Source organism: Echinops telfairi, unplaced genomic scaffold (assembly GCF_000313985.2).
Source record: "Echinops telfairi isolate 266 unplaced genomic scaffold, ASM31398v2 ScPeMD7_5592;HRSCAF=6446, whole genome shotgun sequence".
NCBI lineage: Eukaryota > Metazoa > Chordata > Mammalia > Afrosoricida > Tenrecidae > Echinops > Echinops telfairi.
Window position 1 is genome coordinate 8,184,486 of NW_022109491.1, and position 25,019 is coordinate 8,209,504.

Genomic DNA, 25,019 nt, shown 5'->3' on the forward strand with positions numbered 1-25,019 from the left:
GCCCACAATCCTGAGTTGCTGTACAAAGTTCCAGTAGATAAGAATTCCTACACCTCGTCTAATGTTCCCCTTCACCTTGCAAAAATCACTGAATTTGAGATGAAATGGTTTCAAAATTGGAATTTTATGCTTCCCAGGAGGGAAAGAAATGCACCTTTTCATTATAAAGGCACCACAGAGCACCGAACCTTGGCCTCCAGATGGTCTTACGTCCATATTTCAGGGCTTTCTTTATTGCTGAGGACGGATTTAAAACGTGAAATGTGCACTGGTTGGCAAATTATACATGATTTTTTACTTACAATTCCAATGACAGTTTAAGAAAACACACAAAGACAAGAAAAATATGAAGGGCAGTAGTCTCCAAACAAAGGCTGAGTCAGAAAGGCTGCGCTGTGGCGGGCCAGTGCTCGCTCTGCACACCCTGGGTCTCTCAGGCCGAGGCCCTTGACACGACCGACTGGGGGGATTATTGGGGGGTGGGGTGGGGTGGCGTCACTCACTTTTAGCCATCACACAGACCACCTTATTTGCTCAAGGTTCAGCTTAAAGCAACATTTAATTTGTGATGAGTTGAAAAAGAAAACTTTCCTTGTGGCAATGCAGCTCCGCTGCGAGGCGAATGTGACCATCTCCGGCACCCGCAGGGCGTGACGAGCTAGCTCAGCAGGAAGAGGCTGCTACAGCAGCGTCACACTGGCGGCCTGCAGGTACCCTTGCAGGTACTGGAGCGCTTCTGCGTTGAGGCTGGTGCTCACCAGTGATGGGACCTGCAAGAGATCGGGTACACGCGCTGGCTGTTGGGAACCCTGCCCAGACCGCTCAAGTCCGTGTTTGTGGCAGAAAGCAGGAAATGCCCATCACAGGATGCCCCATTGGCCAACTGCTTCTATGCCTTCAAAAAGGGATTGAACCCCCCCAAAAGCAGAGCCACGTGGTTGCTAAGTGTGCCAAGAGCATGATTACGTTAAAAAGTCACAAAATGATGCAATGTCTATGGCTTGTCCTGAAATTTTCTAAGAGGAAGGAGAGAAAAAAAAACAATACTGGAAGATTGCTAGTAATTATGTAACAACAAATAGTGCTCTTGTTTTTGTGTGTAATTTTTCTGACAACGTAGCACTGAGAATCAGAAATATGTAAGATTCCATAGAAGGTGCTGGTTGAATGCAACTTTATAGTCATTAGTAGGGTCGGTCTGGGTCTCATCATTAAATATCCTGGGTGTGTGATAATAAAAAGTCTACATTTAAAAAATGTATTCTTTCCATTTATACTAAGCTGATTATTTCATTCAGAAAAAAAAATACATTTGTATTCAAAGACTGACCCCTTTGTTATTCCTAAAAGCATCTGTTTGTATTTGCAGCACATGGAGATGACAGAAAAGGCTGACACGGAGGCAGGGCGTCTCCATGGGCCATCACTCACCCGTCCCGGGCAGGCCGTGGACAACTTGTGAAGGGACTGAGCCAGGTGGATTTTGGGGTTGTTCACCATCTGGCCGACAGGATCATGCTCTTTTTTCCCAGCGAATGCCAACTGTGAGAAAGCAGTCTGGTAGCCCGGTGTGTCTTCGATGTCAATAAAATGCTCCTCATCAGGAATGGTATTATCTTCAGGTAACTCAAAAAGGCCAATCAGAGACTGTAATAAAGGAGTCCTGGAATGGAAGAACACAAGGCAAAGAAATATATCCAACAAGAAACAGCACCTCCTAAGATACACAAAATGACCTTTTTGGTTTTTTTAGTTGGTGCTGATAGGGTTTGGGGGTATGATTTTCTTTATGTGAAATCAATCCAGGATAACTCCATCTAAAGAGATAGTAATTCGATGAATAGAACTTTAGGGTTCCAGCAGGGGAGCTTAGGGGGAAGTGAAGAGCTAACGACAAAGGACACAATGGAGAAAATGTCCAGCATCAATTGTGGTGGTGGCGGCGTAACTCTTTACTATATGAAAACTATTGAATTGTATTGTACACATCAATAACATGGTTTAAAACAAGAACCAAAACTTACATTCTGTTTCAAAGGAACCTTTGAAATTTAGATACCCGTGCCTAATGTCTCTCAGACACCACCTGTCACGTTTTCAGCACAACACCCACACCTATCTTTGGGAAATGACTTGTCGTCCCCTCAAAATCAGGACAGACCAATTTCTGTGGAGTCCATTCTGACCAGAACGGCACCACACCTTTAAGTCCAGCACTGTCAAGTAAGTGCTGCACTGCTAACCACGAGGCTAATGGTCCAAACCCCTCAAAACTTCCTTGGGAGGAAGATGAGGCTGTGTGCTTCCAGAAAGATGTACAGTCCTGGAAAACTGTATACAGAGAGTCTCGGTAAGCCTGAATCTACTGTGATGGCAGTGGGTTTAAAACAATCTTCATGGAACGGAGCAGCTGGAAGGTTTGAACTGTCGGCCTTTTGCTTAGCAGCTGAGTACATAACTACTGTCCCTAGGATTCCTTTGTGCGATTTAGCCTTCGCTAAAGACGGGGAAATACTTTAAGTTAGAAAGTGGAAGGCTCCAGTGGCCAGCTCACAGCAGGAGCAGAGGCTGCACAAGCAGGACCAAGAGAAGGGAAGGAGAAGCCTCGGTGGAGAGCAGCCAGGCAGGCGCTCCTGACAGCCTGAACCAGGATGCCGGTCCTGCTGAGTGCTGCTTTCCGCTCATAAAAAAGGAGCCAGGTTGGTTGTGCTTCACGCACTCAAGAAGAGTCTTAAATATCTACACCACTTTTGACAATCACAAAGGGGCCCATGACCGCCGCCCCCCCCAAAGTTATGAACCACGAACACGATCTTTCTAGGCCCAGAGGATCCACAGTCCGATCTACGTTAGAACTACTAATGGGAAGCAGTAATCAGAACCCAATTTTCTTTGCCATTCTACATTTGGTTCATTCTGCCGTCAGGAGGGAGAGGGCAGTGATCCCCGAACTTCAGCGGGGGGTACTTACCACAGCTTAGTGTACTCGGTGTCCATCATGGGGGGGCATTCTGTTAGTAATTTGGTTATGCCAACTGCACAGATCTTTTTCTCTACATTTCCGGACACCTTCTGAATTTCAGGAATAATGATTTTCTCCAAAACCATTCCAAACATTCTATTAATACAAAATAAATCCACTTAATGCTATAATTAGTGAAATACTTGTGATGTTATTTACACTCAGTGATTTTCCTTGTTAATAAGCAACTAAAGCACATTGAGACCCACAGACATGAGAAAACAACAAACATCTCCCGTGGCCAAGTGCCATCTGCTGTGAATGCGGTCACAGTATCGATCACCTGCGCGTGTTCGAGGAGGCTATCCAGAGCCACACGTCTCCAAATGGCAACAACCCCCCCACCGCACCCAAATCCTCGAAAACTTAGAAATTAGAGAACAGAATCGTCAATCTAAGCTCCCACTGGTAGTGCTTAAGACTGCCGAAATCCCTGAGGTTCCCTACTGCTGGAACACACGTTCTCAGGTATGACGTGGGGGTATTTTTATATAAAAAAACCCTTTACAAGAATCTAAGGTGAACTTCTATCCCCCAGGAATGGTCTTCTAGTGTCTTTTTCACCCTCCGCCCCCATGCAAACCGACATCTAGGGACACTTTTGACATCCGCATGAGTCAACACAGGAAAAAGCAAAAGTTTCCCTGGTTCAGACCCTCTCATCCTGATCACAAGTTGCTGCCTGGGGAAAAAGCGTGCCCTTGGAAGTGTCACCAATCCTGTGACAGAGTACTTACTGCCAAGGGTGGGGCACCATGCAGGAAGGGCAGAGGGGCCTTGGGAGTTGGAACATTGTTACAAGGATCTCAAAAGTGGTTTGTTTGTTTTTTTGTAGGGGGGGAGGGAGAGAGATCACAAAGGTATTATCACTGCGCCAAGTACCATGAAATCATCTGTAAAACAGATCATTAGTTTGCACTAGCAAGAGAGGTCAAATATTTTTTGCCTTTCATAAATATGAAATAAAATCATACTTACTTAGGTTGTATGCCATCAAATATTTCCTGTAGTGCTAACGCTCCATATTTTATGCAATACAAATTAATAAAGACTAAGAAACCTGTTGAAAGAAGATACTGAATGTCAGTATAAAGGTTTGGGTCTTAGCATGGATAAGTACGTTCTGCTAAGTCAAACATTCGCTATTGTTACACTCAATTACCAATGATCAGTGACTTGCCTTCTAATATTATTTGTACTAGAAAAATGCTTACCTTACCTAAGCCAACCTTTAAGAACATAATGCATCTAGTTGGGATTCCATAGTTGGAGACTACAAGCATTTAAAATACACCGCGGGCTTTCTGGCCCATGTACAAGAAGTAACATGGCAAACTAGCTAAGGACCAGAGACTCGCCTACTGGCATGGTTGAGCAGAGAAGCTTCGAACAATACAACTGTATCTTTACCATTTTACAACCGGTTAACTTCTTTAATAAACCCTCATAATTGGGAAATAAAAATATTTTATACCTAATACTTACAACGAATGAAAAGATGACCTAACCATAAAGTCTGTTACATATTGAAATGCATTTTCACGTTACCAGTTAGGTTGCCTGAGAGGAGTGGTAGGTTGCAGTAGGGAAACAAACCAGGAAACGAGTGTCTCACACACAGGGTAAGACAGTATGTGAGGCTTCCTCTGCACTAAGAAACACCATGGTTACGAACGTGAAAGACACCAGGACAGCACTTCCCCTGTAGCCTCACGTGCTGCTGCCGAGAGGAAGTAGGTTCTCTTCCAGTCACCTGGTGTGGGGCACACATCCCTACAGCCACCCTGTGTGGGGTACATCCCTACAGCCACCCTGGCAAGCTAAGAATGACCATCTCTTTCCATTTCTGTAGAACACCCGAACGATTTGACTTACTCTTGATAAACTTTGTTGTTTTGGAATTCTGAAGTCTTTGGAACAGCAGAATGAATATTTGCTTCCTGTATTGGTCAACGGACTCACTAAATTGAATGGAAAAGCAACAATATAAACACAGCCTTTTCCCGAGGATAAAGAAAATCTGGGGTTGACTTAACCATGCGGTGATATCTGTACTCACGGGGGCATGTGCTCTATTATACTGTTGAGAAGATAAAAGCCTTGGTGGTCATTTGCTTTTGATGCAATCAGCTTCTGGAAGACACCTAGTAACCCAGGCTATAAACAAATCAGATAAATAGATGTTTTTATCAACGAAAATCAAATCACAAACCTCCCAACTTCAAAAACTAAACTTACTGCCATCAAGTGGATTCTAGCTCATAGCAACCCTGTATGACAAAGTAGGAATGATCAAGTGGGTTCCCAAAAGTGTAACTTAACTCACTCCTTACAAGGATGAGAGAGCACCCTCCTCCTCCCTGGTTGACAATGGCTGACCTCACAGTGAGCAGCCCAGTGCGTCCCCCACTGCCCCCAAGGGCTCTGTAGTAAGTCCTTCCTGTTTCTAAAATTACTCATTTGACTACTATTTCCAAGTTTCCAAAACAAAACTAAAGATAATGGATCCTAATTAAAAAATGATTTTTTTTGTACACCAATTATTTTACTCTTTTACTATTTAGGAATTTTAAAATCCTGTTGGATTGGCAAATACGCAAAACCCTGTCATCTTTCGTTTCTCTGAGCTACTTTAGAAAACCGTGCCTAACACAACAAAATAAAGCAGACGCACAATTTTGTCGGCAGCAGCACTTGCTATCGTATTTGAGCCACGCTCTAGGAAAGCTTGGAGAAGCCGCACCAGCGCAGGGATGTTTCCTGTCCTCTCCCAAAGCACTGGCTGCAGGAGGTGGGGGAATAAGGCCATGTAGGAAGAAGGGATGTCATTCTTATGTGTTTCCAGAAGCAAAGACATCACTTGAAAGACGTAGGGAATAAATTCTGTTGATGCAAGTAAACAGAACTGTTAACTTCAGAATTAACGGCTCTTTTAAAGTCACATTATCTCAGGCAGGCTGCATTGTTCAGCAATTGTAGTCATTCCATTGCATCAGAGAAGGTAGTGTCCTTTCCTTTAAACTTACCTTGCACATCATTTTGCAAAATTTCAGTAAACACTAGAAACAAAGCCTCTTCAAAATTGACAACAGCAGCAGGATTAGCTTTGCAAGTGATTCGAATGGATAAACATATTGCTTCGAACATGTAGTGATTAAAGTGAGGTTTGCTTGGATTCTGAAATTTAATAACAAAAAGGTAATTACTGTAATCATCCAAGCAACTAAATAGATGAAAACACATCCAACAGGAAAGAGGGGAAAAAATTAAAGATAACAATTTCCTTCTGATCAACACTTTAAAGAAAAAAAAAAGGGCTCCCCCACCTGCTGCCTGAGCGCCGCCTGGGGCGCCTGCGGGCAGCTCCTAAGATGAGGAAGAGGAGCTGGAGCTGGAGGAGGAGGAGGAGGCGGAGGAGGAAGAGTCGAGCCAGTTCGCACTAAGGCTGAAGGGGGGCCGACCGGAGTTGGAATATGAGGAGGAGCACCTCTCTGAGCTGACCCGTATACCTGTGTTCCATCTGTGAAGGTTACTTAATAGATGCTACCACCATTAGTGTCTTCATACTTTTTGTAAAAGCTGCATTGTAAGACATTTTTACTATAGCATCTCACCAAAGATTTTTATGAAATATGTAATTGCTACCACTTTGTTCTGTTTGAGTTAGTTTACCTATTTTCAGCACCAAGAATAGCATTTATAAATACAACTTAGACTGATGGAATGCAGTATTTTACTACAGACTATACAAAATATCCATAGCTCGGGTAAAATTTTAAACATTGCATTTTAAAATTCTATTTGATTTAAGAACGCTGACATTGATTTTTGCTTCCTTTTCTCTGAGGCAGATCAGTTTCTGTGTTCTTCATTGAGCCCTAGCCCTTTCAGATTGGTGGCTGGGATTCTGCTTTCAGGGGTGATATCAGTCGGTCAGTCATCCTTGGAAAAGAAGTATGCTTTTGAGCTGGACATAGCTAAACCCTCTTTGTTTAATTCCAGGGTATGATCTCAGAAAAGATCAAAACTATTAGCCACTTTTGTATTTTGCCATCGTAGTTTCAACTTAAAAAAACAAAACAGCAACACTACTAACGGAATGTTACTGAATTCCAATATGAATGAATTAGCATCTTCTTTGTGAAGAGAATGTCTCCTATAAGAAGATATATGGACCGTATTATAAGCTTTCAGTGTAATAGGACTTCCTTAACATATCCTACAGCAAGGTGACTCTGCTATGTCAGTTTGGTTACTATTTATTTTATTTGAGTATATAATATGGTGTGGATCCCTTGTAATGGCACAGATTCTTCAAGTAATAAATGTTAGATAAATTTGAAAAAAAAATCAGTGCCATGAGATTATACACGTGCTAAAGTTTTAAACCGATTGGAAAAAAAAAAATCCTCTTTAGTATTTGTTTGTTTTTAATGAGTAAAGGTCTGAGTCGCAAGTAAGGAATGGCCATCTTCAGTTCCCAGAGCTGTTAGACTATCTTATAGTCAGCATTTGGCGGAAGAGACAAGTAGACGGTGGGCCAGGTCATGAGCCCTGGGAGGTGGGGCTGTGGCATATGGAAGTCCTCTGGCCCTCAGTGTCAGTACCTAGAGTGATGCTGTACACTGCAGAGGCTTCCAAATTGTGTTTTTTAAGCAACAAAATCCAGTTCCTTCTGAATAAAAATCTTCTTGGCAGGGTACTCTACAAAGCTGTTAAGTCCTAAGATGAGAACAGGTATGCACTTGGATGGGTGTGGGTAGTAGGGAGCGGAAGTGCTCCCCAGGATCCACATTCTAAGATTACTGTCCTTCAAGGGCCCTCTAATATGTTTTGGGCTTTCACCTCAATTTCCTAGAGTAATTAGGATTAAGTCTCTAAAAGAAAATTTTGTCAGCTGTGAACACATTTTTAAATTTTCCTAACATTTACTATTAACATATAGACATAAATGAAACTAGGTGTGAAATTCTAGACCAAAGATTATACTTTCCTGTTGGGAAATAAGTGTAAGGAAAAAAAGAAAGCCCTAGGCCCCCTTGGTCAGGTCCGAGGCCGGCACAGCCTCTTGGGCCCCTGTGATGCAGGCTACTTCCCTGCATCCAACACAACCTCCGATGACCTGACTGCTCTCAATTTTCAAGGAACATGTTCCTCCTAGAAAGGGAACAAAAATGCATGAACATTTCGGATCCTGCAGGTAAAATTGACTACCACATGCTTCCAATCTAAAACTATCTCCACAGTTTTGGGAATGTTTATTAACACTTGAGGAGGATGAATTCACAGGCTTTCTTCAAAGTCTCATCTAATGCCAGAGAATCCTGAGGGCTGAACAGTTTAAAACAGGAGCTAAAACAAAAAAAAAAAATGTGCTTTCGAAATTGCCTTTACCTTACTAACAGCTAATAGCTTCTGTGTAAGCTGACTGATGAGAGTCGGGATGTAGGGGATTATGGCATCTTGCAGGAGGGAAAAGCTCCGCATGATAGCTGTAAAATACAAAAACAGCAAAAGCAAAGGTCAGTTAAACTTCAGAACTAAACAAAAGACAGGGGATGGGGGAGGAGTAGAACCCATTAAACCCACTGACTAATATTTTTAAGAAGCTTAACCAGCTTTCAAGTAGGTATGTAAATGTAGACATTATGCACATTTCCTGTCCTCTAAAAACTAGGGAAGGGGCTGGCAACTAAATACATGTGAATGATATTCAGAGTATTTCCAGAAGGCCCAAGGCTTAAGGAATTAAAAAACGGACAAGAAAAATCTGAGTTAAGAGGCAAAAACAGAACTAGCAGGGTGGGTGAAGTGGGGCAGAGAAGCATCGTGGGAGGATGAAACAATAGTAGAATTGGACAAGAAGACCAGTTTAGAAAGCACAGAGGCAAGTGTTTCTTTCAATCCTGGAGCAAACAATGGCACCATACAGGAAACTAAAAATGAAGGCTATGTTGCTGTATTTTCCCAAGAGAAATTAAACTAAGAAAAATCTAAAAATCCATATAAAGTCAAAGAGAGATTCAAACTACACAAAACCGGCTCATTAAGATGCCTAACCACATTAGTGAGCTATTAATGCATGCTAGCTTCCCCCACAAACAGAACACACACTAGCTTACAGAGTACCTGAGGCTGGGGTTAGACAGTTATCTTGTAGTTTATTCATGCATCTATCCTATAACTAACTACTGTGTATACTCGTGTATAATCCAAGTTGCTCAGCACATTTTTAATGAAGGTTTTGTGGTAAGATTAGGTGCCTTGCGTGATACTTGGGTTGGCTTATCCTCGAGGGCATGCAGTAACTGGACCTACCCTCATATTTCAGCTCTGACACCACTTCCTAGAAAAAGTCACCCTTATCTGAGAGAGTTAGAGGGTGAATTAAGTTGCCCTGCTCTAGGCTGGCAGGGACCCCTTTCATGAGTCACTCACGCAATGTCACTTGCTAGGAAGGTACCACAAGCAGGAGCTTTTGCAAACGTTAGGAATGAAGCACTGAAGACCACAGAGCAGTTACATGCCTGCATGTAACTGGACATGACACAAAATGGACATGGCACAAAAGTAATTCACACGTCACGGCTGAGAGAAGTAATATGCCAAGCACAACCACACAAACTGGACTCTGGGGCAAGGGACTGTGTCTTTGCAGTGTCTCCTGTAAGATGCAACAGTAAGACTGAGACTGTCCTTTAGGTCTTAACACTGCTAGTGCATGAAGACAAAACCTGTGGACCCATGTGGAGCCCGGAGGATGCAACCACGACTCACCAAGACACAGCACGGGGGGACTCAATAAATGGGTGTTGCGTGATCTATCCCTTGCCCTCAAGGAATTCAATATAGGAGAACAAAGCATGCTGCCTTTTCTAAAATGTGGATTCTCTATCAAGCTAAAAAGGATCAGACATACAACACAAAGAAAGTTGTATTTTTCCATTTAGAAATAGCTCAGCCTGCCTAATTCTGGGCGAATAATACATGGTTCATAGACTATGTACCTCAAAATGTTTATCTTTGCAAACCAAGATATGATACTTAATTACAGTCTGTACACCAGGGGAACGGCCTACCTTTCATAATATATTCATTTTCTGAAGAGCCAGGAAGTGTGAGAGCTTTGAAAAGGTTTGTTAGCAGAATCTCAACAAACGGTGCAATTTCTGCAGCTGTAAAGCTATAGATGAAAAAACAGCTTTCAGTCACTACCACCTCTTGAACTTGTCCCGGTGAGGTACCCTTGGCAACTAACAATATCCCTGGCAGTGCTAAACCACACTTCTCAGCCTAACAGTGAGCCATCTCCCACCATGTGGTGCACTGTGTTGGTACTGGCAGACAGCATAGGGAAACAGAGCTCTCGCACCCAGTGCTGTCCAGTTGACGCCAACTCACAGCAACCCTACGGGACAGAGTAGAACTGCTCCCCGGGGTCTGAGGCTGCACATCTGCACAGAAGCAGACCGCCATAGCTTTCTTCTGGACCTTCCTGTTAGCAGCCATGTTTAATCCACAATGCACCAGGGCTCCTTTAACTGCTTGTGCCAAGTGCACAAAGGTGGTAAATCTGGCAAAATACAACCAAACTACCCCAAACCAGAAAAACCCAACATTCTTCAAATCTGCAAAGGTTTATGCCTAAATTTTTCTGCAGTTAGAGCACATTTAGAAGTGTTTTCTGCATGAATTCTGGTCTTTGAATCAACTCAAGGAATGTCCTCTTCTTAAACCCTTAATTGGCCACTTCAGGTCCTTGGTAAGAAAACAGACTTAGAACTGTTGTCCATCTTTTTACCCATAGCAAAGTTTCAACTAGGTACACTGCCGTGGACAAGCAGACCGTCCAGGCCACTACATTTTCCCTCGGGTCCGATCAGGAGGGCTGTTTTTTGGCTGCTAAGGAAGCTGTGCCCTCTCTCAGCGCTGAGTGAGAACACAAAAGCGGCCACGTGAAACTCAGAGCTACACGATTGTGTTGGAAATGTTCCCTTCCCGAAGACCCCCTTCTCGGATCCTTTTTGAGGAACAGCTTTGATTGTAAATCGCATGGACATTATGCATATTTTAATTCAAATTTTCTTTTTTGTATTAACTGCTAGGAAACTTCTAATAGAATTTCAGTCACTTCTATAAATATTGTACAGAATCTTTTGAGACAATATTTTCTTTTTATTAATCTTACCTCCTCTAGTTAATTTTCTTTGCTCAATTTCTTCATGTACTTAATTTTATTCTGTCATAATGTATTTAACTTTTGAGTAAGCTGCCTCAAATCCTTTTTGGAAGAAGACAGAGTCATTGAGTAAAAAGCACACATTATGTTTTCCTTACCACAAATTATATTATGGGTCTCTTCACAAACACCCCTGACACAGGATAAAACAGCCACCACCCAGAGTTCAATAGATGGACAAACGGCTTAGTACCAAATACTTACAGAGTGGCGTTGTTAGGTCCTCTCATGGTAAACAGTCTTTCAAGAGCATGTGCTGCGTAAGTATGTACAACAATACTTTCAGCTTGAAGATAATTTATCAAAAGAGGAACAGAGACTAAAAGATGCTCTTTCGGTACCTGAAAAATACAGTAATATATAGTCTTTAAAAATGCTATTTTAGAATAAACTACAAAGGGTTTGCTATTTATTTCACAGTTGGCTTTTTAAAAGCTCTTGTTAAACTGGAACACAATTATGTTGAGCAATTTATACATCAACATCATTGCATGATTCAATTCACCCTTTTATCAGTTACTTTTTGGCGAATCATCATTAGGGTAAATAAGCAGTAAGATAATAAGGACAAGCAGATTAAGTAATGCAAGGTTCAGAATAGACATTTTGCACTCAGGCATTTCTAGGAAAAGTCATCTGAGATCTTTGTGCCTCATTTTCTCTTTCAAAAGAAATAGCGGAAAAATAAGAATGAGTCTCTATTGTCAGTAAACTGGATCTTGAAAATAATGGGCCAAGGTTACATAGCACAGTGACCTTGACAAATACTGACAAAGACATCAAAACAGTAATTTCAAAATTGAAGAAATTTTAAAAAACCACCTATAGGATATAGACATGGCATAGTCCTATAATGAAAGAAGGCAGCTGTTAAACATGTATGTGACAAGTGGCAGGTAAGGCAATTACAAAAGTACTTACTTGATTTCTAAAAATCATAACATATTTAATACCATCAGCTTTAAGAACAGGAAATTCATTCACTATTAAAAGAATAAAAAAGTCATAGTTACTTAAGTGTTAAGCCAGTTAATCAGATTGCTACTGTCAAACTAGTAACAATACTATCAGATTAAAAACAATACTTTTGGTAAGCAACCAAAATGTCCAAAAATGTTTGACCATCTAGCCATTAACTCTCCAATCTTGCCTTTAGTTTTCATTACAAATGACCATGTGTTTTCACACAGTGACTTGCTCCCCAATATCCTATGGCTGTTAATCGCTGGGGGCTCACAGCAACCCTGTTTTGTGAGGTCTCCCAGGCTGGGATCTGTATGGAAGCAGGCTGACCCACCTATCTCCCGAGAAGCTGTGAACTTTAGATCGAGTGGCTAATGTATGATTCTTAACCATACATACATATAGTAGAGCCATTGAAAGTGCTCTACTGGTGGAAAGAACCCTGGTCAACTGCTTGTCTTGTTCCACGGCAGTAACATGGAATTGAGAGTAAGAAGGCCGTGCTTTGAACATTCTACTTTTGAGTGTATTTCAAAATTTCCACACAAAATGTTAAAACATATCTGATGTATATGAAGATTCTTCAAAAAGTTGGTGAAGAAATTCCATGAGCTTTTCATGGAATTTTACCATGATTTTAATTTTTATTTTTAAATAGTGGAAATAAACTTTTATGGATTAAGGTTTTGATAGTGCATTCTCACAGACAAGAATGGGCCTTCTCCGGAAAAAAATGGGGCCACATGAAGAAAAATGTGAAGAGACACGTAACTATAAATTTTTGGAAGCATCTTCTTGATGTATTGGAAAAGAGCCTTAATACTTATTAGTCATAAATACTTTGAGATTTAACTCTATTTCTTTTTTTAACATTTTATTAGGGGCTCATACAACTGTTATCCCAATCCATACACACATCAATTGTGTAAAGCGCATTTGTACATCGTTTCTCAAAACATTTTCTCTCCATTGAAACCCCCGACATTAGGTCCTCATTTTTCCCCTCCCTCCCCGCTCCCCCCTCCCGCATGAGCCCTTGATAGTTTATAAATGGGTATTTTGTCATATCTTGCCCTGTCCGACGTCTCCCTTCATCCACTTTTCGGTTGTCTGTCCCCCAGGGAGGAGGTCACACACAGTTCCATGTAATCGGTTCCCTCCTTCCTACCCATTCTCCCTTTACCCTCCCTGTTTCGCCACTCACACCACTGGTCCTATAGGGCTCATCCGTCCCGGATTCCCTGTATTTCCAGTTCCCATCTATACCAGTGTACCTCCTCTGGTCTAGCCAGTCCTGCGAGATAGAATTCGAGTCATGGTAGTGGGAGCGGGGAGGAAACATTTAGGAACTAGAGGAAAGTTCTATTTCTCATCATCGCTACATTGCACCCTGACTGTTAACTCTATTTCTAAGAGGTAATTTTCCAAGTGAGAAGGAAAAGGAAACTAAAGTGCTACACTATACACACACTAAAATAAAAGTGAGTTATAGCTGAAGTCCATGTGTTTCTATTTTCTTTTCTTTTTAAAATCATTTTATTGGGGGTTCTTATAGATATAACAATCCATAAATTAATTATATCGTGAACTTGTACATATGCTGCCATCATCATCATTTCCAAAACATTGTCTTTCTACTTGAGCCCTTTGATATCAGCTCCTCCTTTTTCCTTCCCTCCCCCACAATATTTTATTTCTATACAAGGCACAATTTTGCGGTAGAAAACTTCACACAAATAAATAAATAATTGCAACAAGAACAGAAGTCAATTTTCTGAGCATCCTTGTTGTGTGGAGCCCTTATTACAACTCTGTCATAATGTCCTTTATCCTCCAGTATGAAGGTTGCTCAGTTGTATTCAAGAAAATATTTCAGCAAAACTCACCATTAGCTGATTTTAAATCAGGGAGAATGTGATTCACAAAGAACTCAGTCAGGTTTACAAGTTCATTTGCTTGTGTAATCCCATGCTGGGGGGAAAAAAAAATTGAAGCCGGGTAAAATATCATGATGAATGTATGTCTATGAATCCACCACACAGAACTCTAGACAACTTGAGAAAATGACATTAAAAGTGAAGATGACCATTTTGGAACCCAAACTGCTAAAGTATAAAAACAAGACGATCTGAATAAGACAAAGACGAACACACCGCTTAAGTTCAGCATGGTTTACACACTGATCTCAGTTGATGAAATCAGTGTGGAACCTGTCCATTTTAGGTCGACAACAAATGTAAGTTTTTAACATATCAACATAAAATCACTCTGGAAATTACTTAAATTCTAATCAGAATTAATTACATTGCATCTGGTTATCAAGTAGCACAAGCTATATCTTAACTTCTGATAAAGTTGTTTAGAAAAATAAGCCAAATGGGAAAGAATCACCTTCTGTGTTTGAGCTTTTGATGCTAAAGACGTCACGAGGTAAGTGGCTGCATCTTTGTGTTTCCAGTTGACAGATGGATTTTTTGCATATTCCTGCAGCATGGAATTAACATAACCAGAGAAGATTCCTGTCACGGGTCCCTCAAAAAACTTGCATAATCCTCGTACAAGATCACAAGCAGCCCTGCGTCTAGTATCAATATCTACAAAACCAAATGGAAACATCATCATGGGAGAAAAAAATCCACCACTAACCATTGAGTAAGTTTGTAAGAAAACAACCTGCCATCTGATAGTATCCACAACATAAATCCATGAAAAGAGCATCCCTCTGAGCCCACAAGACAGCAGTGAGACAACAAAGAGGTCACAGTAGTCAGGTGAGAAACACAAGTACACAAGGAAGGGGAGAGAAATGATTTGAACTTTGGTAATTTGGTGTAGCTTTCAGAAGATGGGTACTTCCATTTCTACAAGAAAGTCAGCTGAGATGACCCCGTACCCAACACCCACTACTTCTCTTAGTTACTAGAAGGAGGCCAATTTTAAAGCTGGCTTGCTAAGACACTAACAGTTAGAAACCAAAATACACACCAGATCCTTCCAAATCTCTTCTGATATACTCCTCGGAGTTATCTTCAAATGCTTCCTCATCCGCAGCTACAAAGAAAGTTGATATTTCAGACACCTCCCCAAAGCCATGACAAGTTATTGACGTGCACTTTACGAGTACGCAGACAACTGTACAAAACGTCTTTACAGCAGCACGTACTGTGCTGTCCCATCAACGCACTGCCTGACATTTCATCAGCACGCCTGGAGAGTATTCGGAACTTCAGCAGCTGTGATGTGGGATCACTTCTGAGATGGCAGGGTCCCAGAGTCAGATCTCACCAACCAATAGTAAAAAGCAAATGTTGGAACTAACCTAAGGGTGCCGTCATAGTAGTTTGCCAGATAAAAACATTAAAAAATAAAACAAAAAAAACCCCAACATTAAAAAAAAGAAAAGAATACCTAAAAACCACATTATTATTATTTCATAGCAATCATTTCAACACCAAAAAAAGAAGAAAAAAAGGTAACATCCGGATAAAGACCAGTCCTTTCAACTGCTCCTCCCAACTCTTAAGAAATTGGAAGGATATTCTGTACCCTTCTGTATCCTAGTACACGCTAGGCTCTCAGGACCATTATAATCTCAGTACAGACTAAGTGGGCACTCACTGCCACTCTTGTCACAATGATCTACTAGATCTAGCAAAACCAATTTCATTCTCTAAATTGATACCCGTTTACTTCTATAAAAGTTAACAGGATTTCTAAACTCTTGCTCATTATCTCCTTGACAAATATCTCCACAGTACATATGAGCTCTCTACATAAATACTTGTTTTACACATGCCTTTTACAGTGTCTATGTAGATTTAGAAGACAGGAAGTAAATGACCCAAAGGAGGTTTTATTTACCAATTAAAATAGGCCAAATATGTTACCAAGATAAATGACACAAAACATTGGCTTTTACACTAACAAACTTAAAAAAAGAAAAAAAACAGAGAGCTTTTCATGCCCTAAAAAAGTTTTAACCTCTGCCATAATTACCTCTAAATTCCATGTTAGGCACAATAACCTTTTCACAGATACTTGTCAGTGTGTTCTGGTCCTCAAACAGATTCTTATAATGTGGTCTCTCACATACTGATGCCAGAAATTGAATTGCGTTACTTACCAACTGGAAGAAAAAATAAAAACAAAGCACAAAAAACTAGTGTTACATCTTCGGGGAAATGGGAAGAGAATGTCTCTTAATTGCTGGTTTCCATCAGCTTACCAAATCATATTTAACCTCTTGACCTGTTGTAACCAATAAATTCCAGATGGCTGTGACAAAACGAGGCAGGTACCGTTGGAATTCTTCATCATACTTTTGTGCATAGAGTGCAGCATTATCACAAATCTGGGATTTTAAGAGCTCCAGTAAACCTGCTTCCTCTTCATCCTCACATAAGAAAACACAGAAAACCCTAACTGTAAGGCAACTATAGACATGGAGCACTGGCTGCAATTCCTGAAACAGACTCTTTAAATTGTAAATCCAAAGCCAAGTACGTGATCATAATTACTTGCCATGCTGCCCTACCCCTCAATCATAAAACATGAAACAGTCAAATTTTCTTAATCACTGAAGAACTGTTCTCAAAAGTTTTAAAATTAAATAAAGCCCTGCCTTCTGGTTGCTAGCTTATAAAATATCAAACTGAAAGTGGCATATTCCTACAGAGACCTGGAAAACCCTACAACATAAAAAGCACATCATTTTCCTTTGTAGTATGGTTACTTGTCTTGCCGTTTCCCAAATATGTTAAGATATGTGACTGTATCCCAGCCCTAAAAAATTATCAAGATGCGCAATCAATTACATACCAGACACTTTGCTATTTTCTTAGTAATAGGTTATAAAAGATTTAACATCAATTTCTAACAGCACACTACAGTCTACAGGTCAAATCTGGCCTGTTTTATAAGTGTGAATACTGAGACCTTACAGACTAAAGGTATAACTAACTTATTTATACACCGTGATCAAAGCCAACCAGATTCTGTTTATTATATACAACCAAACAGGAATACCCAACAGAACCAAGTGTTACTGGCATTCTTGGAATCCTGTCTTTGTCTATGAATAATTTTAAGTCACTAATACTAAATAATTTCAAATAACTTTTAATCTAATTCTCTAAAGTTGAACTGCTAACCTCCAAGGGTACCTAAAACTCAGACTCAGTGCCTTCAAATCAATCTCAACCCTAAAGGACAGGGCAGAATAGCCCTGCAGGTTTCTGAGACTCCAACTCTGTGTGAGAGTAGCAAGTCTCATCCTCCCTTGTAGTAACCAGTGGTTTCGAACCACCGACTGCAGTTAGCAGCTCAATGCATAACTGACAATGTCCACCAAAGCTCCTAGGGGCACTCAAGAATTCTGAAAAAAAAAAAAAAAAAAAAAAATCTAAAAAAACTACTCAGGTAATATTTGACAATACTTACATCAGTTTGTAGAAGCTTATTGTCTAATGTTAAGAGAGTATGAAAATTATTCATCCAAGTTTCCATATTATCTTCAAAAAATTCAGGGAGATCCTAAAAAATAAACACTGGTTTACTAACTTTTCACCAAGGCCTCGTCCGCACCCCAACTCCCAGCAAATGTTACCCACCTCTACTCCTTGTCTTAATCTTAATTCACTTATTTCTTCAAGGTCTGCTAACATTGTATGAAGTCTTACCTTTGAAAACTCGGTGCTAATTGCCTTTCCTTTCTGTCTTAATCCTCTCCTGGGGACAAGCCCTCTGAGGGCAAACTTCATGTCTCCTTCAGGTTCCTTGACCATGCTCAAGAAACGCCTTGTTTTACCAACTTCTTAAAAGCAGAATTCAGTAGGGGATAAGCAAAACCAGACCAAAACAAGAGGATTAAGGGACAATTCTGAGAATGATTGCTGTCCAACTGAACTAATGAGCCACGCTCATGCCCTGAGCCCTCCTCCTTCCACTGAGAATGCGCTCCAACTGAGGAGCGCCGTCTTCTCGGGAGGGTTTACAAGGAAAAGCCCCCCCCTGTTCCTGCCACTTGGTGGACTAGATTGAGCCAATAAAGTTACTCTTCTCAGAATCTTAATGACTCTTCCAAAGCACCCCCTGAATAAATACACTTTCTGTTCAAACCTTAAAAAAAAAAAATACTGATTCAAGAACACAGAGAATGATTAGAGGGTACTAGCTCAGAGCAACAGGGTGACCAAGCATTTTCTCCTTAACACTGTGACCTTTTCCTTGAAAATACATTGATTTTTATCCCTTTTAAAGCCTTGTTCTTCACCTACTCTTCTCCTGAACACTGCCATTAGGTCTATGAGTAAGCTAGCCACCCGGGTTCTTTTGGTTCCTTGTAACAAAGGTTCTAATCAAACCATGGTTTCTCCGATGATAAATGACTAAGAGGGCCTAAGAAATGGGATCCCTGCAATGGTTTATAGAGTGACACTGTAAAAAGGTAACTTGGGATAGTTTCCCAAATCTACTAGAATATAAGAGCCTGCTATTTTCCTGCGAAACATCTTTTCACAACTCTAATAATTACAGCGAAGTAATACGTTTATATGAAATGCAGTTTTAATAATACATACCCTAGTTATAATTCTTTGCGATTCTAGCATTGACACTCAATTATAATTTTTAAAGAATGAAGGATTTGGAAAATATTAATTGCTTTAATTTCAGAAAAATCAACTGAGGTGAAAATGTCTTTTTATCAAATAGAGATCAGGAATCAAAAGCAACCTTTGACTCATCTTTAATTTTTTCTAGTGTCTACATCTTCTGCTTTCTTTGGGACTCAAGTTTATCTGTTTTGTTGTTGTCACTTAATTTTGTTGTCTTTTTAAACATGATTTTCTTTATATGGAATCCATGAGAGGTGAGCTATAGAGACAGTAACTGGAGTAATTTTCCTTAGGGTTCTAACAGGGGAGGTTGGAGAAGGAATGGGCACAAGAAATGAAGAAAATGCTCAAAAATCATTGTGGTGATGATTACACAACTCTTTCTTAAAGGTATTTAAAATAATTCAATTTTATAATATGTGAATTGTATGCCCTTAAAGCTTAAAACAAAAGCAAAGAGTAAGGCTTACCTGAAAGTTTAAACTATAGAATAGTTTTGAGATCAGAATCAGGGAAGAAAAAAGGATCCTCAGGGCAGAGACATCATTTGCATGGGTATTGCAGAGTTCAATGGTGGCCTTGGGAAAGGATTTAAGAACATAGTTTCAGTGTGCTGGAGACCCCGCTTCTCTCTACACACACTCATCAAATTTCATAAATGTCTTCATTAAATAATTTTTCTGCCACTTGCCATTTAGGGTGTTTTCAATTGTTCATTATTCTGTGATAAAGACACTGATACAAAAAGCTTTATGCATACATATTTACTTTAGCCAGAAATTCTAGAAGTATACTCCATGGTAACACAGAATGCTATGAACACAGGTTTGTTAGACTGACAAGAAGTAAAACCTAGACATTGGTGATAAAGAACACTCCTTCGAACAAGTTTCTAATTTACTGAGTCTTCTCACCTGTAATGTGAGAACAATGCCTACTTCACAGAGGGTGTGAACACTAAATGAGAAAATACATGTAAAAGACTCCAGAAACTTGGTGCACACTAGTAAAAGACAATCAAATGTTATTTCAAAAAGGGCCCTGGTGGTGGGGTAAGCATTAGGCTGTTAACCCCAAGTTAGGTGGTTTGAACCCACTACTTGCTACAAAGGCGAAAAATGAGGCAGTGTTACTGTCCTGTCAGTTGCTATGAGTCAGAATTAACCTAACGGCAGTGGCTGTCGGTTTGGGAGAAAAATATGGTTAAAGTTGTTCTTAATGCAATGAATGCCAAGCTGGCCTCAAGAAAGGCAATCCCTCCATTGGGATTAATATTAATATCAACAGAATTACCATATCCCCTCATGGGGATAATTCACAATGTTCTTCTACAAAATAGTAACACCTTTAAAGTGAACCATATATATATACCATAGGCTTATGAATGGATTTTGAACTCAGACTTCATCATGGCTCTAATCTAAGAACAGTTAAGTGCTTATGACATGGCCTTGCTTAATGCCTGCCCCCAAATGAAGTGGTCACTGAAGATAGGGGTGCTCTAGGAAAGTGTAGTGCAGAAATCAGATGGTGCCCAGCTATCACCAAGCATACTGTCTTAAAGACTTGTCTTCAAACAAGCAGCCACCTAAATGAGGATGCTGGCTAAGTCTGCACACAAGAAGCACACCAGCCTATGTGATCCCAGAATTGTAAATAATAAAAACCAAAGCTAGAGAAGGGAACAGTATTGGTTAGAGTTGAGAGTCTAAATTCTGAACACTGATTTTGAAAATTTGACTATGGATGACAGTGAAAGCCTAAAACTCACTTGCAGGGTCTTCCACGCAGATTAAGCCTCATGTTAATTCCCTCTATGATGGATGGCCAAGGCCTTGTTATCAGATTGACCACATTGTAGGGTGGATTTCTGCAATTTTAGTTGGGTCAAAATATGACACTTTTGTTATTTGATCTCTCTTGATCCAATGTATGATTATTCTAGTTTTTAATGTTTTCTACTTTGTTGGGGTTTTTTTTTAGGAGTAAGACTTACTATGAAAAAAAAAAAAAGACTTACTATGGAATTTCCCATTATGCAGATGTCACAAATTCTTTAATAATTTCTGTTAGTGAACAAATAGTGAAAATTCTGAGTTTATGAGTGTACTTTCCTACTCTTAATTTTGTGTTTGTTTTTTTTTTTTCAGAAGAGAAACCAGTTCAAATTCCAGTATGTTGCCACCCTTGGACAAGATCCAATTGACTCCGGGACAGGCACTGCCTCCAGGATTCCCTGGGCCATTCATTTTTGCTGATAGTCTGTTCTCCGTGGAGATTCTGTTGACCAACATTCAGGTCTGCAATATTTAGCACAGAGAAGTACCGGCATCTATCTAAACAGCAGCAGACTTTTCTTTTTTAGGGGAGGGTTGGGTATTGGGTCTTATTTTCTTCCCCAGAAAACATTTGTTTCTTATTTACTTCATGCTCGATAATGTTATCTTGACTGCTGCTGCAGCCCAGACTCTAGTTTCAATGGTGGTTTTTGTTTTACTCTGCCATTGTTGGGATGCCTGCTGTTCTGTTTTGATATTCTGTTTTTCTCTGTACGAAACCCAGCACAGGTCAGCCTACAGAGAGAACTGGAGGAACAGTTCCAAAGGGATCCGGGAGGGGAAATGGAGCATTAACAACATGAACAAGGCAGGAGAAACATCCTGGAGTTGATTGTGGACATGGTTGTACAACTCTTAGGAATGTGAGTGAACTAGTGAAATTTAAATTGCTGAGTATAAATAGATTTTAAAAGGAAGAAAGGTAGTAAATCAGTTACAATTCAGTGACAAGACACCACCAGAGAATTAATATATTTCCCTGCTCTCTGGCTAAGATTTCTTAACTAAAAATATACCATCAACAAAAGATGCCAACCAAGAAAAACCCTGTGGTATACACTCTCCATTGTAGACAATATGCACTGAATAGCTGTTCTATAGTTAGCACAACTTATTCTGGGTTTGAGGCCTGGCTTCCTTATTTATACTTATAACTAACTCTGTGACTAGAGTGAACTTCCATCAATTGGGGAAAAAAGGTAACTATCTCCTTTTAATGCCAAAGATTCTCCTAAACAGCAAATAAAAATGTTTCCGAAAATAGCCTGCTACTATAAAATGATGTACCATTTAAAATCTTTATATAGTCAAATAAAAATGGGGCTATACTCTATACCCTCTAGTTACTTATGCGTAAAATGGTATTAAGAACTGGGACTTGCTTTCTAATGTTTACACACACACACACACACACACACACACACACACACACACACACACCCCTCTACCTTTTTGGTAACTGTTAAAATGTGTAAAATACATATATAAAAATTCATTATAACATTTTCTTATTTATAGTTCAGTTTGAAAATTTTCAAAAGAAATATTGCTCTCTATATTACCAATCAAATAAACTTTCAGACCATTTTGTTAAACATAAAACTTATACAAGTATTTTAGAAATCAGTCATTTAAAAAAACAGTAAGTGATATAAAGTTATCAACAGAATTGTTAATTCATACCTTAAATAGATTTGTTAAAGGCAAAGCAAAGGCATCTAGAACAAGTTTGATTTCAGTCCATAACTCGTTTGACTTAAATTCGTGGCGATATCTAGACAAGGTAAAATAGGTAAAATTTCAATGAGAATTCCTGGTGTTTCCCACCTGCAGAGAATCAAACAGCTTATGAAGATCAGGAATTTTCTAGGTAACCCTATGGAATACAGCTCTGCTGCGAGACACATGGGGTTGCCAGGAGTCATAACCGCCTTGATGGCGACTGGTTGACTATATTATAGTTACCCGGGCAATATGGAAAAGGCCGAGAAGAAACAATACAATGAACTGAAGATTGTTCACGTTCTTAGTGTAGGATGACTGTAATTGAAAGGGTGACAGTAGTCACAAAGTTCACAAAACCAAATATATTAGAAAAGTCTCAATCTGTACATCATTACCTTTTAAACAGTGAATGTGCTGTTCGAAGGACACCATTAATAACATGGAAATCTCCACTCTGAAAGCGATTCACCATTTCCGTCAACAGGTCAGGCCATTTCTGAGGGAAATCTTCTCTGCCAATAATGCTAATGGCATCACTTAGCTGGGGGGTGGGGGTCGGGTGGCAGAAGGGGAGATAAGGATTAATGAGATGAAAGTGCTACAAATAAGCCTACTTTAAAAAGGAGAACTGTAAAAAAACAAAAAGTAGAACTGTGTGGTACCTGCTTCTGCATCTGCTCTGGGCTGCTAAGCATCAAGTGCACAATATTGGCTTTAATAGCTACTCGGTCAGCTTCACATATTTTGTTTGGTTCATCTTCAACCTGAAGGTAAAAACATGAATGAACAAGTAACATAACATTTATATCCAGGCCTATGGGATTGGGCTTATAGGTAACAAGATCGTTTCCCTCCCAATTATCTAAGAAAAATCTATTATGGTTTACAATTCAAAAAGGAAATAAGAAGATAAGTAAAAGACGTTCATGTGATCTTTCCTTAGTTTCCCTCTATATAAGTGGGTTGCGGATTCTTTCAATAATTTGACTAAAGCATAAATCTCCTTTCTACAAAGATTTCACTTCCCTAACCCCCAAATGCAAATGTTTTACAAATTAGAATCACAATTCTACTTGTAAATATTATTAGAACATCTACCTAAATTTTTTATAAACTCATGTCACTTAACCCCCATCTTCAAAAGCTTCAATCTATACTCTCCTTGAGCCAGAGATCTTTTTTATGAATAATTCTGGATCATTATGGGTTAGAATGCTCCCAGGAATACATTACCCAAAAAGGTTTTAGAAGTCTTAAAAGTTTTACAAATTAAGATAGAGATAAAACTAGCATGCCTACAGTAGAGGGCTGTACTTTCTAAGACTGACTAACTCATGTTTTTAAACATGTTGTGAGATAACTATATACACTTCAAAACAAAACAGGAAAGCTTCAAAAAGCCTACCATGGGTACATTGTGTGTTAATTAAAAGGTCATTTGATTTCCCAACAAACTTTGTGAAAACCCTGTATATTTGCTGTATGTGTACATGTACTGAAAAGGATGGAGCAAGACTATAAACAAAATAGCTAAGTAAGTTTAAAGTTAACATTTTAGGAAAAGTTATCATTTTTGCCTATCTTAATAAATGTCTACAGTATCTTTATCTTAAGCCAGGTTTTCTCAAAACCAGTACTACTGACATTTTGGCCAAATAATTCTTTATTGGTGGTGGGGGTGCCTGGTAGAATGGTTAGCAGTTTCAATAGTCTCTTCCCATTAGATGCCAGTAGTACCCCTCCTTCTCCCAACAAAAATGTCCTTAAATAATTTAATATTATTGAATGTCTGGTGACTGGGCTGGGGGTGGTGGTAGTGGTGGTAAAATCACTCCTGATTAAGATCCCTTGTTCTGGAAGATGCCTGTTTCTTAATTTAAAAATTTCTCCCAATCATCATATTTGTAGCAAAGTACGAATTATCTTGAAATGTAATTCTATTTCCATATCCCTTAAGAGATGGCACAGTCCATGATCAAAACTACAAATCTGAAATTATTTTGCAGGCTATAAAAATTTCTATATATAAAAAAATTTCTTTGCAATGCAAATTGTCTATAATTTCCTTTTGCCCAGTGCACAAATTACTACAATTATCCATGTAGCTTGTATTTTTGAACACAGAATCTCCTCACTAGTGAGAGCTAGGGTTAAGTATCAACCCATAAAGAAGCTAAACCCAGTCATACACTCCACAAGTTAAATAACAAGAGTTTTGGAATAGATTCTGTTTAATTTTACCTATGCAATTTTTTAGGAACACTACTTATGGAAAGCTTATAAGCATATAGGGTATTAACAAAATACCTACAATTCTCCAATTCCTTTTAATATAGTTCTTGAATGTTACAGAGGCACACACTTTGATGACATTGTCTTGAGACTTTTCCAATAATGTTAAAAGCAACAGTGGGTAATTCTGGTTTCCTTCTACAGATTCAAGAAACTTCTCAGCTGTAAAAGAATTTGTATGTTAGAAAATTTCATAACAATTCTTTTTCTGTATTTGGTACATATGTGAACTACGTACATACCTGTTTTAAAGCACAGAAAACCCTACCACGGGTATATTATGTTCACTTCCTTATCTAGTACAATGGGCACTATAACTCTAAAAC

General features: G+C 39.5%; 1 protein-coding gene across 1 annotated transcript; it reads right to left on the reverse strand.

The window, feature by feature from the left end:
• Window positions 1-269: 269 nt before the first annotated feature.
• Window positions 270-24,795, reverse strand: CSE1L (chromosome segregation 1 like). Its single transcript, XM_045295415.1, has 23 exons — window positions 24,713-24,795; window positions 23,064-23,165; window positions 22,797-22,942; window positions 22,360-22,450; window positions 19,309-19,416; window positions 17,664-17,756; window positions 16,450-16,617; window positions 16,348-16,350; window positions 15,210-15,275; window positions 14,616-14,708; window positions 14,111-14,195; window positions 12,183-12,244; window positions 11,466-11,602; window positions 10,102-10,205; window positions 8,417-8,514; window positions 6,049-6,199; window positions 5,697-5,905; window positions 5,082-5,179; window positions 4,898-4,983; window positions 4,001-4,082; window positions 2,972-3,118; window positions 1,432-1,663; window positions 270-770 (listed from the first exon to the last, which is right to left on the reverse strand). The coding sequence occupies exons 2-23, from the start codon at window positions 23,094-23,096 to the stop codon at window positions 681-683; spliced, it is 2,382 nt and encodes a 793-aa protein (XP_045151350.1). The 5' UTR covers window positions 23,097-23,165; window positions 24,713-24,795; the 3' UTR covers window positions 270-680.
• Between the last annotated feature and the right edge of the window lie 224 nt (window positions 24,796-25,019).